Source organism: Oryza brachyantha, chromosome 12 (genome assembly GCF_000231095.2).
Source record: "Oryza brachyantha chromosome 12, ObraRS2, whole genome shotgun sequence".
NCBI classification, from domain to species: Eukaryota; Viridiplantae; Streptophyta; class Magnoliopsida; order Poales; family Poaceae; genus Oryza; species Oryza brachyantha.
The window spans coordinates 16,838,666-16,854,921 of record NC_023174.2 but is presented as its reverse complement, the minus strand read 5'-3'; the positions used below and the strand labels follow the sequence as shown (position 1 = coordinate 16,854,921).

Genomic DNA, 16,256 nt, shown 5'->3' with positions numbered 1-16,256 from the left:
ATATTCCAGTAAGATGATGCATACTTGCTCCTAGTAGCATGTAATTCACATACAAAGAGTATCATTGATATTCACCTTAATCCCTCCTTAGATAATAATAATAATCCCCCTCAATAGTTATGTAGGAGCAGCCCGTTTAAAGTTATACACATATATAAATGTAGCTTAATTCCAATTATTTTACATGTATGTGTTTCGGCGGATTATGCAGTCCGTCCTCCATTTTTCACTGCCCCGCTGATTGTTTTGCCAGTTGTTCCTGTCAAGGGCAAATTAAACAATGCATATCATATCGTGTGTATATTTATATATATATGATCCCATGGGCCAGAAAGGAAAAAAAAATGCATTTGAGCTCAAAACGATTGAATCCGTACCTCGTTTACAAAGAAAGCATGGAATCCGTATGGGACCCGGTTTGGTAGCTCAACAACTGCCACCGGATCAGCGGACATCGTCTTTGCGTCGATCACATGGACTTGGGATTTCCTACATCAACGACGCAAAAACAATTTGATTATAATGTAAAGTAGAAAAATGGAGAGATCAACAGGTGGTCACGTATGCTTTGTACTGGATAGAGGAGTACATCAAGCACGGGGCAGTTAATTGGTATAGGGAAGAAAAATTATCAGAATGCCCTACCCTGTTTTCTCATCGTGGACAAAGAATATCAAATAACCGTCATCTTCTTCTCCAGATACACCTGGCTCCTTAGGCACAAAAATTGCCTCTGAGCCGAATCTACCAGGTCCCAGGTCATATATTCCTTTCACAGTTCCTCCCACTTCAAGCTGTTTCTTGCCACTCTCTGGTTCAGCATGTAGATCAAATTTTACAATGCCTGTCACCTTCGCTATGCTGTCCAGTGAGGTGCAGTACACATACCGCTGCTTTCTGTTTTCATCAAATTAAAGTACAAGTACGTTAGAAGGTTCTCAATGATGCTAACTTCCATATATAGGACCACCATCAAATCTTTCTACCAATACAACAGAAATGAAAAATGCAGCTGACAATAAACAGGTTTACTCATGATTTCCTAGCGAAAAACCATCACACATATACTGCGGTTGACATTTTCCGATAAAATTTACCTGCCAGTGTAGCTCTCATTAATTCGAGGAAAATCCACAGTAGAAACAGAGAGTTGCTTTTGCGAAGCAGCACCAGTTTTCATGTTGAATCTCATCTCATACCTAAAAAAACATAACATTGGGTCAATCATTTCATTTCTTGGAATTTAAATGGCGACTGAGACTGTAGGTACATACAGCTCATTCCCGAAGTTCTCAAGCTTCTCGCTTTGGTAACCGTTAACCTTGTCCAGGTCAGGATCCTCAAGGCGGCAGGTAATTAGGATAACTTCGTCACCCTCTTCCCAAGCATTTGCTGTGACAAGAGAGAATTCTAATGAGTGATGAGCATAGCTAACTTTGAACAGCATGAAATGAAATACTGATATATCTTCTAGTTCCCCTTTTCTAAGCACAAGACAAACTTCTGCTACAGTTCTTAAATTCATCCTCATGTCCAACGTACAAACTGCTGTACATTTGAAGTTCAAGAAGGTTACAGATGGCATACCATTGTGGAATATGAAGCAGTTGGGAAGTTCAAACCATCTGATATTTTTGTCATCCTTTTCATAACGTTGGAGTATACCAAAACGAGCTTTCTTTGTAGGATCAAACTTGTAGATAAACTCGCCGTTCTTCACCATTTCCTTATAAAATGATGGGACATGATAAGAGTCAAATTATGAAGAGGTTTTCTCATCATTTATCAAATGCTTATGTGAACATATGTCCTACCAAAAAAAGTGTGGAAAAATTAACTATTCTTGAACTGAATGTATAGAGATGGAGTAGAAAAGGAGGGAAAGTAAAGAAGACATTCATCATGGAGAACTTAAGAAAAACCAACGAATGCTCCCTTAGGATTTAAAACTAGTAAACCGCTATAAAGGTATGTGTACTAACTAGGATTTCCTCCGTTTCACATTATAAGATGTTCTCTCTATATTCGTGTGAATGCTAATAAATCTGAACACATATATAAAATATATTTATTGATCCATGGATAAATCTACATAGGGCTAAAACATATTATAATATGAAAGAGAGAGAATAACAATCTGTACATGCTGAAACAGTCTCCTATGGTTTGGTCGATATTCTCCAGTTACAGTCAAGGCAATGTGAAACAACTATGATTATTTATTAACACAGTGAAACAAGGGGTAGAAAAAATTGTTGCTGCACAAATTGCCAGAGTAGCATGAACATCACGCACCTTTGGTCGGAACAACAAAGGAAGGTCCATGAAAATAGAGTAATTCTCTGTGATGGCAAAGTCATGCATCATTACAGGTTCTGGAATTGTTATTGGCACAGGATCAAGCATAACTCCATCCTTGGTAATGACTCGGTATGTACAATAAGGAGGTTCATGCGAATATCCAAAGGTGAACATTTCATCTGAAAGAAAGGTAAATAAAAACCTTTTAGCACAATTATGGTAAACAACAGGGAAAGCAAGAAATAGCATGAGTCACTGTTGGATACCTGTAAATGGATCAACCTTTGGATGAGCAGTGAAAGAATGTTTCAACCTTTTGTCGTAATCCAACAATCCAAGAGTTTGCAAGTCTCCATCTTCAAGGACCTTAACAACATCTGAAAACGAATGTAGAAACTACAGTTTCACAATTGCAAAAATAATGATTGTTGTGGATGATAACAGCTGATAAACTGTTACAGTTATCAGAATCTGTACACAACTTACAATTAACATAGATGTAAATCTAAAAGAAAAATCATCTAGCATGCAAAATTGTTCATGAGAAAAAAAATGAATTTCCTACAATGGTATATGAACTTTCAATGGCTTCTGTAGTGGGTTAGTGGCTATAGAAAAATGTCAAGAGTGTTAACATTTTCAACTAGATGTGAAAATACCAAAGTGGGTCTAGCTGTATATCCATCTTTAATTGCAACTTCCCCAACTAGACATAATGGGTTGAGAACTTACAGGGCTTATCTGCTTCCGAAAGGGCCATGAGTTTACCGTGATGATAGATAAGTGCAGTATTAGCTGAAAAACGGGCAACAAATCAATAAATTGGTTTTACATCAAATTGTCATGAAAATATGAGCATAGCGTCAATGTAGTGCAGAAAGAATGCCCTGTTTCTAAACATGATATTTAAATAGATAGTGCATAAGACAAAAAGAACCTGTCCCAAATCCATATGTAAAATCCAATACTTTGAGTTTTTTCCGGAGTTGTTGCATTTGGACCATAAACAATCCAAAAAATCCCTTCAAGTCTCCAATCTGTAAAAATGTAAAAATCGGGTAACACACATGAATGTATTACACTATTACTGATTGTCAATGGCAATAAAGAAACCCACGAGGAGTGTGGAGAGCTGGAGAGTTTGGGTACTGAATTAGTTATCAACAGGATGTTAGGCTTGAATTTTTTTATAGTACATTTAAAGATGACCATGAAGTTACATTGATGTCACAAGAGGTCAAATACATAGTCAGGCAGTAAGTGCAGAAGCAAAGAAACTAAGGTCTAGGGAAAGTTCAAAGCTGATATGCATATCAAATCAACAAGATTCAACATTGCAACCCAATATGCAAGCACAGAGAGATCTGTGAGAAAGCCGATAACCAAAAATACGCTGAAGAAAATTATGCCGGCCGAGCTATGTCGTTATGAAGTACTAGCACTCAAGTGATTACAAAAAGATGGGAGTATTAAGTCGAATTCAGAAACTTAATTAAAAAGGTACAAAAGTCACTCTCGCCAACAAGTTGAACAAAACACATTTTAGAGCTTTAATTAAGAAAATATTATAGTAACAATTGGTTGATTGCAAAGGAATAAAAATTAGGTTTTCTACCTCAAACAAGTGAAGTTACCTTCATAAACTTTGCTCCACCAAAATACTCTTCTTGCTTGAGGCGAGAAGTCTTCACATATCTCGACACGTAGGTAGCTTTTCCATCTTTAATACGCATTGCATGGATCATTCTGTTAGAAACAATAAAGTTATTTATCAAACTTTGAAACCTCATTGTCACTTACATATAAGTATTTGTTAAACTCCTATTTTTCACTTCCAGAAATTAAAAAGAAACACATATTGATTGATAATATTTTGCAATATGCTTTAAGACTGAAGAATAGATAATATGCCATCAGAAACATTAAAATTTAGATAGTACTAAAATTGCCCAAGAATCCATGAAAATACATACGTTTAATATTTGGACAATACTAAAACTATTTTATATATATATATATATATATATACATATCTGTGTGTGTGTGTGTGTGTGTGTGTGTGTGTGGTAAATATGCCCAACAATCCATGGAGATATATAATGTGTACGATCTGCATCAGAATGATCTAGTGTGTGCACATCTGGTAGTCTGACACTGAATCTTCTTTTTTTAGGGAATCCGATACTGAATCTTTAAACAGTAGAGAAAACTAAATTTTCCTTTACATATTGAGATACAATATACATGAGAATAAAATTCTAAGAAAAATTATATTAAACAATAGGTTTTATCATGTAGACTCGCATTGGAAAGAAAAAAAATGGGGTGGTTGAAAAAGCCAAATGGCATATTTGCAAATGAAAAATAATTTGTGAATAAAAATTTTATACACATATTCCTAGCAATTTAAAAGCCAAGAATGAAAAATAAATTTTGGTTAAAAAAACCCAAAATTAACTCCAAATTTAAGATTGAAAATTCAAATTTTAGCTTACAAGTAGAAGCAAAAAGATGGGGTGAGAACCTCCAATTTAGGGGCAGACAGAAAACCTTAGTCAACTGCTATTCTGCTAAAGAAGTAGGTAATTCAATACTTATTTGACAGAATTAAATGTATATGCTAAGAGAAACAGATACGCCGTTAAGGATGTGCATCTGACCACAAAGGGGCCAATAGGACATACCCATCTCCATCAAACCTGTAGAAACAAGCAGAGAATATGAAATCAATTAAAGAGGTTATGTGTATATATGGGAGCAACATATACGAGGATGAGCATTTGTGTTTAGAACACATTGTTAAGATAAACCATTCTCCATTTTGTGCGCATAACGCAGATGCATAAACGGAAACATATTCGGATAACATTTTAAAATATGTGCAGTTTGTTTTGTTTAGACGCAGTAATGAAAACAGGATACCATCCTGTAACAATAATGTCTTTTAAGACAAAGGAAAATTGTCAGCAAGCAAGAGTTGATACCAATGATAGCCCGCGACAGGGACAAACTTTGGATTGGGCCCCACCCTGACAAACTCTCCATTCAAGCATTCCTATAGAACAGTAAAACGGCAAGAAGGATCACTGAGTGAATAATAAAGGAAAAGGCATACATGATCTAGTGATATTCATAAATATATAAGGAAAAAGTTTGTAGAGGTAATGCTGAAAACATTTGTCAAATACCAGAATCTTTAATCATATCACCATATATGTTGTTGCTACTGCATAATTTTGATAAAGAGAATATGTAGTCAAAATCTTTGGTGGTTATAATTTTGAGAGGTGATAAAATTCAAAAAAGAAGAAGAAAGAGAAGGAATGAACTCCGAAATTAGTTTTGGTAGTGTAAGCACATAAAGCCCAGATCTTTGACAGGCGACGGCAGCAGGAATAGAAGCACTAGTTTGTGCAGTGCATTAATTGCCGTGACTTGTGAGGCTCCGCTCGCTCATCATCATGGAGTAGTATAGGATACCCAAACCAAACATAGGAGTACTTGGATTTGGGGTGTTTTTTAATTCATTGTTTGTTGAGACGACAAAGATTTGGACTTTGGGTTTGGGTTTGGGGTAGGGAGGAAGAAAGAGGGGAAAGTGGTACTTTTCTCTCTCTCTCTTTTTTCTATAATAGAACTCAAAAGCAGGAAGTATTTATTATTAATGTTGTGAATGGAAAAGAAGAAGAAGAAGAAGAAGAAGAAGAAGAAGAGGAGGAGGCACGTACGGGGAGGTGACCGCGGACGGGGAGGCCCTGGGCGGGCGGGGTCTCGTCGCGGATGGGGGCGAAGTTGCCGGAGAGCCAGTGGAGCGGCTTGGAGGCGTCGTGGCCGAGGCGGACGGCGACGCGCTCCAGCAGGTCGAGCGCCCAGGAGGCGAGGCCCCTGCGCGGCTGCGGCTGCGGCTCCGCCACCACCACACCACCGGCCTCGTCTTGTTCTTGGTCTTGCGCCAGCGCCATGGGGAAGGGAAGGGAATGTGCTACCTGACCTGACCTCACTCACTGGAACCTCACTCAGATTAGAGAGATGGCCGGCCAGATGTCATGGAACAACCGAGGGTTTGTTTGTCGTTCTCGTTGTTGCTGCTACACTACACTACACACACTCTTGACGTGTCTGCCCTGCATTGGATGTTGGGAGCAGCAGCAATCCATCCATCACTCACTCGCTCGCTGCGTCGACTGGTTGGTTCCCCCTCTGCCGCGTTCCCCTTCCCTCGCTCGCCTATTTTCCTGTGGCTTCTATGTATTGCATTCTTCCTTCCGAACCCAAACAAAACCTACCACATCCTCCTGTTTTGCAGAATTTTCAATAGCAAGTTAGAATTTTTTGTGTGTTCCAAAGAGATCCTTAATTTCCTTCTTTCCTTTTTCGATGGCTGACGATTCGATTCCGCGTATTCCACGTTAGTTTTCAAGATGTCTTGATCTTTGCGGTAAATTAGATTGTAATAATCATAAGCTAAATCAAACAAGGCTTAGTGTGGTTCAAGTATACCAGATCCATTGATCATTTCTAATCTAACTATAAAAAGTACCTACTAAGAGTAGTAGTTAAAAAGTGGATAATGTATTAACTTAAGGATTTTTTTAGGGTTTAGCAAGTTTATTTGGACCCTTCATTGTCTTCAATCCAATGATCCATACATCTCTTACCTCATTGGTGGTAATAGTATTTTATATATCATAAATAAGGAAACAAAATAAAACATTACATGCCATTGAAACACATGGTATTTGTTTGGTAAGTACCACCCCTAACATATAAACGTTGGTTAAAAAAAATATTGCCATTAAATTTCAAATATATCTAAACTCCTAAAATCAAAAGTTTTCAAATCATCTTCCAATTTGGTACTAAGATCTCAACACCCAGATTCAAACTCTTGAGAAAAGTAGTAAACATGTTTGTTTTCTATTTCACAGTAAAAAATAATTCGAAATATTTTGGAATTTTAATTCATTTATTTGGTCAAACTGAAATTTTAGATTCAGATTTCAACCAAATATGCAAGAAATTTATAATAGTAGTCCTAATTATTAGTGCATGGATGATTTACTTTTTGGAAGAGGTATTCATTACCGCATGCATGATTTACTTTTGGAAGGAGTACTTAATGCATTGATCCTTAATGAAGTAGTATTTTTATTATCAGAATAAGGGGCTAATAATCAAGGGTGAGGATTAAATTAGATATCTTAAAAAGGAGGTAAGATGGAGTACCTTAAAATAACTGTTAGGGGTTGTTTAGATGGGACTAAACTTTTTAGCTCTATGTAACATTGAATGTTTGGATACTAATTTGAAGTATTAAACATAGACTAATAAAAAAACTAATTTCATAAATGAGTAGTAATCCGTGAGACGAATTTTTAAAGCCTAATTAATTCATAATTAGAGCATGTTTACTGTAGTATCACATAGAATAATCATGGATTAATTATGCTCGATAGATTCGTCTCGCGAATTAGCCCAAAATTATGAATAAGTTTTATTAATAGTCTACGTTTACTATTTATAATAAGTACCTAAACATTCAATAGGACAAGGGGCTAAAGTTTAGCCCTTGTCCCAAACACCCCCCTAACTTAAGGATTTTTTTAAGGTATCCTTCGGTGCATGTGAGCCGTCTATTAAAGCTAATCCAATGGTTTAGATATATCAATAGGGTGTTGATTAAATTGTGTAGTAGCGTAGTAAAGGGGTAATATGGACAAAAAAAAAAAAATACTGTGCCGTTATTGTAATTTCTGAGTGTTTGTAGGGTATAGCGCTAAGCCAGGTCCTGTCCTACGGCAACACAGGATGTCGCCGCCGCCGCCACGACTGCTGCTCCTGCGATCGTGAGGGTGGGGAAGGAGAGGGAGCGGGAGCGGGAGCGGAAGAGGGAGGGAAGGTCGCCGTCGGGCGAGCTGTCGCTGCAGCTCGAGCATGTCTCCCTCTTCTCCTTCCTCACCGACCGCCCCCTTGGTGCCGCCGCGGCGGCGCGCACGCCCTTCGAGGAGCTGCTCGAGGGGTCGTACGACCCGACGCCGCCCCCGCCCCCATTTCCTCTTCCTCTTCAGGCGGAGGCCACGCCGATGGACGCCGACGAGGTCATAGAGGAGAAGGACCGCGGCATCCTTAGCCAGGATTTCTTCTGGTAGGTTCCCGATTCGTCTCAAAGTTGTGCTTTAGGTTTGCTTCGAGGGGGGTAATACTTGGATTAACCCTATTCCTCATCAATGTGCTTGTTGTTCTGCAGTACCCCGGATTACATCACGCCGGATGCGCCACAGCTCGCTAGCGGATTTGGCGCCAATAAGGTTGGGAAAAGGGGGCGCTTTTGTTTTTGAGAGGCAAGATAGATCGATTGGAGTATGGATGTTGAGCTGTACTTGCGATTTTGCCGAATTTTTCTGAGATGTTTTGGTTGTGATCTGCAGGATAATATCCCTTGCCCCAATTCTCTAGAGAAATCGGTCTGCAGGAGCAAGAGATACAAGCTAGGTGGGACTTCACGCCCCTAGTTAATAAGCAGTGGCTCTCCACTGCCGGGTGATGCCTCCACCATGCATCAGGAATCCATACCTCAATACAAACCATCAAATAGATGATAATGTTTTCAGAGGGCGACAATGCAAATCATCAGGTAGCATTGATGCACCATATACTATTGGAACATAATCATCTCCATCCCCTCAAAGCTACCACGTATCTGTTTTTGCAGCAGTATAATTCTCTCGGCACACACTTTTCATATTTAGGGTTTTCTCCTTCAGTTGGTGGTGATGGTCTTTCACGTTACCGAACTGATTTCTATGAGATTGAGGTATGCTCTGAATATGTATCGCTTATCTGTGTCTATCTCGGTTACACTCATTCCATTTTGTGTTGATTTTGGTTATAAACATACTTGATTTTCAGCAAATTGGACAAGGAAACTTTAGTGTTGTGTTCAAAGTTCCGATGAGGATAGATGGCTGCTTATATGCAGTAAAATGGAGTATCAAGCAACTGCATAATGACCGGGAAAGGTATTGTTGTAGCAGTCATTGTGCTTAATGAGTTACCATTACAAACTAATGTTGCATCCTTGTGTGTTGGCTCTCTCATTGCAGAAGGCAAGCAGTGAAGGAGGTTCAAGCTTTGGCAGCCTTAGGCGCAGGATTAACTATAACCCCCTAATTTGTAAAACCAACTCCACCTAGATAATTACATGATGCATCTGGTCTACAGCAAATTGCTATTTCTAGCACATGTTACTTGTTGATTTGGTTTAGCTAAGCCTTCAAGATTACTGTATATATGCTCTTAAAATTTTTTTTGAACTAGAAAGGGATATATATATATATATATATATATATATATATATATATATATATATATATATATGCTCTTAATGCCCAAACTTTCTTTAAGCCTGCTCTTAAAACATTTGCTCTCCAATACCAGTCCATCCTACATGCAACTCAGCATTCTCTTTCTGCTTGTCTTCAGTCCATGATGGATCCGAATCCAGTGAGGTGGCCTTCTGCAAAAGACATCCTGAGACAACCCATCTTTGAGAAGCTTCACAAGGCCCCAACATCCGTCTGATCCCGGTAGCGTGATGCTGTGTCAAAACTCAATCAGCCGCTGCCAAATTTTGTACATCCACTAAGAGAACTGCCCAATTGTGAACTACTTGTCTCCAGATAGGCAGATTCTTTGCACTTGTGATTGGCCCAATATGATTTTGTATAGAGAATATGAACACCAAGCATTGATCTGATTTCTTTGCTGGGAATTTGAGTAATGTTTGTAAGTTATGGATATTGTCAAGCCAAGTGGCTTTGGCTCCTAGCGTTTTTGTCGTGCTCTGAGTTTGTCGTGGAAGGATGGGGCATCTGCCGTTCTATGCATGCTCAACGCCTGTTCGTGGCTTGTTTTTCTTTGGATTTGTGCATAATAATCTGGTTGAATGCGATTTGATATCAAAAATTAGTCGGGTGGTTTGGTTGCCTGCTAGTGAAGTTTGATAACACTTGTCTTTAGATCAGTTGAACTCCCAAGATTTTCTATGTAGGAAGCTAAAATATCAAATTCAAAATTTGATATCAAGATTCTCTCTGCTGCGGGCGTTTTCTTTCTTCCATCAGATGTGTTCTTTTTCTTTCTAGGCCGTGCGGTTTAGCGGATGGGCCTACTATCTTGGTCCAGTTAGCAAATAAAAGAAAAAGACTAATTTACCCCTCTTTCTATTTAAGCAAATGACGAAAATATCTATTAAAATCAACTGTGGTGGATGTAGCTACTACGTCTTTTAAGTAAGAGGTACCTTACCGTGAAAGCGTCCTAACTTAAAGGTTCGATGCAAGGTTGATAAGTCTAATATCAAAACACAAGGAGTTGTTAAAAAGGGCGGATCAAATTGTGATTTTCTGTCTCTTGTTTGACCGGTGGGCAGTCCGAGAGAGATGGCAAAGGAAATAAGTTCCGAGCGATTGATTGATTGATTTACTATGTGGTTGATAACGGATCCGGAAAAACAAAATAATTGACATAAAACCGACTTAATGACTTATTTTGTTCGGAGGCTTCTTCGGTTTTCTAGCCGAGTATGTACTCTGTAGTGTTCATATTTGGTGGAGGGAGCGAGTGTAGTAAATCGGCCCTGCCGAAGAGGTGCAGCAGCAGTTTAGCGCTTGTTTATAGTTGTACTGGCCTCTTCACCCTTCTCTCCTCCATCTTAATGAAAATTTAAACAAGTATTCAATTGATTTGTCAATATTACCATTTATAATCACGGGGTACCAGATTAAACATAAGCTGATAATTGAGTAGAGGACAGAGTTACATGGGATAATCTTGGATTAACAATACTAATGTAATGGGTATGAAACAACACATCTCAATCAAACATGTTGGGAATTAGGGTGAAGCGGGGCAGGACATTTCATAGCGTAACCTCCCAAGCAACGTAAATGTCTCTTACAAAAAAAATTCCTTTAGTAAATACATACATATACCCCCTGCATCTGACTGCTACACCTCATTTGTTTTCTTTGGAACTTTTTGAGAAAAAAAAGTTAAAAAATTAACCGTTTGCAACATTGAGTTTTTTTGGAAAGAAAATAAAAAATTAACCGTAGTACTTTGGATAGAATACTAAGATAAGAATGGCGGTAACATTCGGTGCTATTAAAGGGCACGATAAACTTAGGGGGCTATATATTGGTGAATTTTGTTCCTTTCCACGTAGGCTTTATCAAGAAGAGGACGTATGAATTATGAGCAATTTTATAATACTTTAGAAAGTACTAAAATGTAAAAAAACTTTACCTCTTGGTACTACTTAAAATTTTGATATCTCTCAGTATTTACTTAAGTACCGTAAAATTACTCATAAATGTACCATTTTGAGTCGGCATCGATAGATTTAATTTTTGTCATCTTTGTGTAGCTATGCAAGTGTTGTAGTAGAAACATTCAAACAAGAAAGTCAATGGAAGTAAGACCCTGTATATTATATATTTATATATAGGGAGAAATAAAAAAGAAAAAGAAAAGGCAGATGGATATATATATATATATATATATATATATATATAATTATAATTATATATTACAAAGGCATGAACTCCTCGTCGATGACCTTGTAGTGCTTCTTGGCATCGTACTGCTGGACGATGAGCACGGAGGCCGTGGTGGAGAAGTCCGACGAGGCAAGGATGTCGCCGACGGGGCCGAGCTCCAGGCACTCCGACCACTCCTCCAGCCCCTCCGTCAGCACGGACCACCGGTCCCGACCACGCCCCACCACGAACAGCCGGTACTCCGCCTGCAGCGCCCGCAGCACCGCCACCAGCTCCGCCCCGTCGCCCACGTGCTTCTCCATGTACCCCATCCCCTTCCCGCCGCCGCCGGCCACGTGTTTGCGGTAGAACTCCGCGAAGAACTTGTCGTCCACCTGCATCTGCAGCTCCTCCTGCCCCAGCGCCGACGACGCCGACGACCCCGCCGACCCCGCGCTCCCTCCGCGCCGGCTCTTCGACTCGAACAGGCTCGTCCGCGCCCGCGCCCGCGCCTGCGCCGTCGCGTTCTGCACCACGCGCAGCGCCGTCAGCCGCACCCCGCTGTGCTTCGACATGAACGACGCCAGCGTCAGCGCCTCCCGGTCGTCCGCGCCGCCGATGAACACCACCACCACGCCCTGCGGAGCCCCGTCCGCCTGCTGCTTCCCGCGCCCGCGGTCCACCAGGATGCCCACCGAGCACGGCGCCAGCTGCAGCACCTTCTGGTTCACCAGCCGGAGCCCCAGGTGGCCGGCCTCCATGGCCCCGTCTGCCCTCTGCCTCTTGTGGAACGGCAGCAGCACCAGCGCCGCCATGGCGTCCTCCGCGCAGATGCAGATGTCACTGTGCATGTCCGGGAACGACGACAGCGCCAGCACCCTGCGCACCCTCACCACGCCCTCGCCGCCGCGCTCCGCCTGGTACGCGTCCAGCGCCTCGCCGATGAGCTTCCGCATCTCCGACACCTCCTCGTCCACCACCGTCACGCCGTCGAAGCCACCGCCCTTGACGATGGCCGCGGCCGTCTGGTCCGTCAGCTGCACCATGTCGACGGCGTACACCGCGAGCTCGCCGTTGCCGCCGCCCCAGCGCAGCGCCTCCATGAGGAAGGCGAGCGTGGGCACGTCCTGCGGGCCGTGCAGCCCCACCACGAGGCGCAGCTCCGTGGACGGGTCGTGGTGCTGCAGCCCCATGAGGCGCCACTGCACGCTCCGCCGCGCCCACGACGCGATCGCCATGCCCACCATCGGCGTCGCCGCCACGTTCAGCGCCACCATGAAGATGATCGCCATGAACGACTTGTCCGTGACGATGCCGGCCTCGAACGCGGCCAGCGCGCAGTACACGTGGAAGTAGCCCTTGACGTTGAGCAGCAGCCCCAGCGCGAGCGCCTCCAGCCAGCCGAGCCCACGGAGCAGGCCGGCGGCCGCGCAGCCGACGAGCTTGCCGAGCGTGCCCATGGCGGTGACGAAGAAGACCTTCCACCAGGGGAAGGGAAGCTCCATGACGTAGACGCGGAAGCCCTCGTCCTTGCTGAGACCAGCCGCCTCGACGTCGTCGGTGGTCTGGCGAAGCGAGAGGCAGACGTGGGCGACGTAGAGCGGGAGGACGAAAGAACTGAGCACCAGGTTGATCTTGCTGACCAGCAGCCGCGACACCCTCCCCTCGCTCGGGAACGCCAGCCCCACCAGGAACGCCGCCATGTTCACGTCCAGCCGCAGAGCCGAGCTGAACCAGCATAGCGTGGCCGCCACCAGCGCCACCAGCGACAGGTCGAAGCCGCGCATGCGCCGGCCCTCCGGGTTTCGCCCGTCCACCCACTCCGCCATTGCCCTCGACACGAACCCCGACATGACGACCACGGCGAGCACCGCCGCCGTGAGCGCCGGCTGCGCGAACGGCGAGGCGGCTTGTTCGGTGCCGGTGTCGCGCCAGACCATGCTGCCGAGCGCGATGAGAAGCGTGGTGAGCATGTCGGAGGCGATGCCGGCGCCGACGGCGAGGCGGCCGACGGCGGTCTTGGCGATCTTGAGGTCGGTGGCGAGGCGGGTGAGGACCGGGGAGGCGGTGTTGGCGAGGGCGGCGGCGAGGCCGAGGAAGGCGCGGAGGGAGTGCTCGTGGACGATCCCGGAGGTGGAGCGCATGATGGGGGTGTGGAAGAGCGTGACGAGGATGGCGGTGGAGAAGATGCCGGCGTAGGCGACGGCGGCTTCGGCGGTGGGGGCGTCGAGCAGCGCGGAGGGGTCCATCTCGACGCCGAGGGCGAAGAGGTAGGGCGCGAAGACGAAGCCGCCGATCTTGCCGAAGACAAGGTTGATGGCGTTGGTGAGCGACAGGACACGGAACTGGGCAAGGACGATGCCGAGCTGCCATGGATTGCCAAAATTAAGAGCCACAAAAACTGCAATTGCATCAATGCATCATGCAACACACAGAGATAGAGTGAGACCAGCAGGTCGGAGAAGATGCGTGGCTGGTAGAGCTTGCGGAGGAGTGCGTAGAGGATCTTGCTGGTGACGAGGATGACGCCGAACTCGAAGAGGATGGTGTTGTAATTGGCCGACAATATGCTGCTTGTCATTGAGCAATCCATTCTTCTTTCTGATCGATCGATCGATTCCAGCTCTTGCTTGATAAAATCGATCGATCGATCGATTATTTCGATGAAATCATTTTAGTTTTTCTTCCGCCATTGCTGCGACTGCAATGCTAGGACGAACAGAGGGGTGCATGCCAACGTCTTTGGCGGGGAGCATTTTGCGGCTTCTTTTCTTTTTCTTCTTTCTTTCCATTAATTTCATTCTCCTACTGCTACTGCCCACTCTCTCGTCTTAATTTTCTTCACATATCCCTAACTCATCTCTGCAGGCGACCAGAGATCACCCAAGGTATTAGTAAATTCAATGAAACAGTTGAAATTCTTGTTCCAAAATAATTAGTAAGATAAGAATAGTTCTTTTAGCTATCACCGCTCTATCTAGCTAATAATGCCAAATGGTCTTCTAATTTAAACCTTTAGAATTTTGATTTTCCATATATCAAGTTCTTCTTAATCTCAGATCACCTTAGTGAATTAATGCACAAATAGAAATTCTTCATTTTACCATCGACGAACTTACCGGTATACAAATTATTATCACTAAACTAAAGTTCTATAAAATATTATCGTACAAATGTTCTTGTCCCTTTTTTACGATTGCTATTGGATTTTCATATATGAACCTTCGTTAAGTATTCTAAAAGGACCATTTATCCCTATAATTTGGTAAATGACATCATTCTAAATGCACAAACTACCCTTAAGAATCTCTTAAGTGACCAAAAATTCTGCGTATTTTTTATGCAAAAAACTGTAGAATGGTCTTTCCGAACCATTCTTTAGGCTCAAAATGTCCTTTTTTTTTCTGGTTGTTACCGCTCCAGCTCCAGTTTCATATTATTTAGAGCTACCACCCAACCAAACAATTTTAACTTCACACAAAATGGAAGCGGAGCAGTTTGGAGCGATATGAGCCATAGAGGTGGAGCTGGGTTCAAGCAGCTCTAGTACCACTATACTCCAAACTTTACTCCAACAATTAAATTTTGGAGTCGTAGCCCTACCAAAAGTTTTGGTTAAAAGGTTAAAGAAACTTAATTTCATAAAGGTTTATATATGAAATCTTTACAAAGGTTGAAAGAAGCGACAAAAATGCTTGTATGGTAGCATTTTGCACGATTCACATCCGTCAATTTGTATACAATAAATCGCTTGTCGATAATAGATCGTAGAGTTTCTCAAATTAATATATAGTCGTCACTTTCATTTTTCTACCTCGCATAAATTTGCACATGCATATATGTTTACGTGATAAAACATTATAGTATTTATTGAAACAAATGTAACACGACCGACGACGACGCACAAGCAGTGATTATTTATATATGTATGCTGACTAAAGTTTAATCAATGACTACCACCTAATGACCAGAACGTCAATTAAAATAGTTAGTCCTTTTCTTGACAAGCTAGTAACACGCCAAATTGCATTTCAAGTAGTATATGTGCTGGACTTGAATCTCACCCCTTATTTTTTTTTTGTTGTGGGGTACCTATTTCAAGATATATGGTGGGTGGGAGGGGGTGATTTTGTTTGGCTTTTTAGGAAAAAAATCAAACAATTTATTTGCAAACGAAAGATAATTTGTGAATAAAACATTTATATACGTGTTTTCAACGAAGAATGGAAAATAAACTACGATGATAAAAACCTTAAAATCAACTCTAAATTCAAGATGAAAAATTCAAAATGTGATTTATAGGCATAAGTAGAAGTAAAAAAATAAGGGTGATGATATTTTTACGAGACATCACTTTGTCCAAATTTTGCTTGACATGAATATGTGTCGTCAACTACTGTAAAGTTCGAAGAAACT

At 42.3% G+C, this 16,256-nt stretch overlaps 2 protein-coding genes and 1 pseudogene across 2 annotated transcripts; 1 reads left to right on the top strand and 2 right to left on the bottom strand.

The window, feature by feature from the left end:
- Position 1: 1 nt before the first annotated feature.
- LOC102709800 (carotenoid 9,10(9',10')-cleavage dioxygenase) lies at positions 2–6,358 on the bottom strand. Its single transcript, XM_006664732.3, has 14 exons — positions 6,030–6,358; positions 5,286–5,356; positions 4,986–5,000; positions 3,936–4,047; positions 3,239–3,338; positions 3,034–3,096; positions 2,568–2,678; positions 2,296–2,480; positions 1,588–1,726; positions 1,275–1,392; positions 1,098–1,199; positions 646–897; positions 378–489; positions 2–259 (listed from the first exon to the last, which is right to left on the bottom strand). The coding sequence occupies exons 1-14, from the start codon at positions 6,261–6,263 to the stop codon at positions 227–229; spliced, it is 1,647 nt and encodes a 548-aa protein (XP_006664795.2). The 5' UTR covers positions 6,264–6,358; the 3' UTR covers positions 2–226.
- Positions 6,348–9,619, top strand: LOC102709521 (annotated as a pseudogene).
- A 2,266-nt stretch (positions 9,620–11,885) lies between these two features.
- Positions 11,886–14,512, bottom strand: LOC102709236 (cation/H(+) antiporter 28). Its single transcript, XM_040529670.1, has 2 exons — positions 14,290–14,512; positions 11,886–14,206 (listed from the first exon to the last, which is right to left on the bottom strand). Exons 1-2 carry the CDS (start codon positions 14,431–14,433, stop codon positions 11,891–11,893), a joined length of 2,460 nt encoding a protein of 819 aa, XP_040385604.1. The 5' UTR covers positions 14,434–14,512; the 3' UTR covers positions 11,886–11,890.
- Between the last annotated feature and the right edge of the window lie 1,744 nt (positions 14,513–16,256).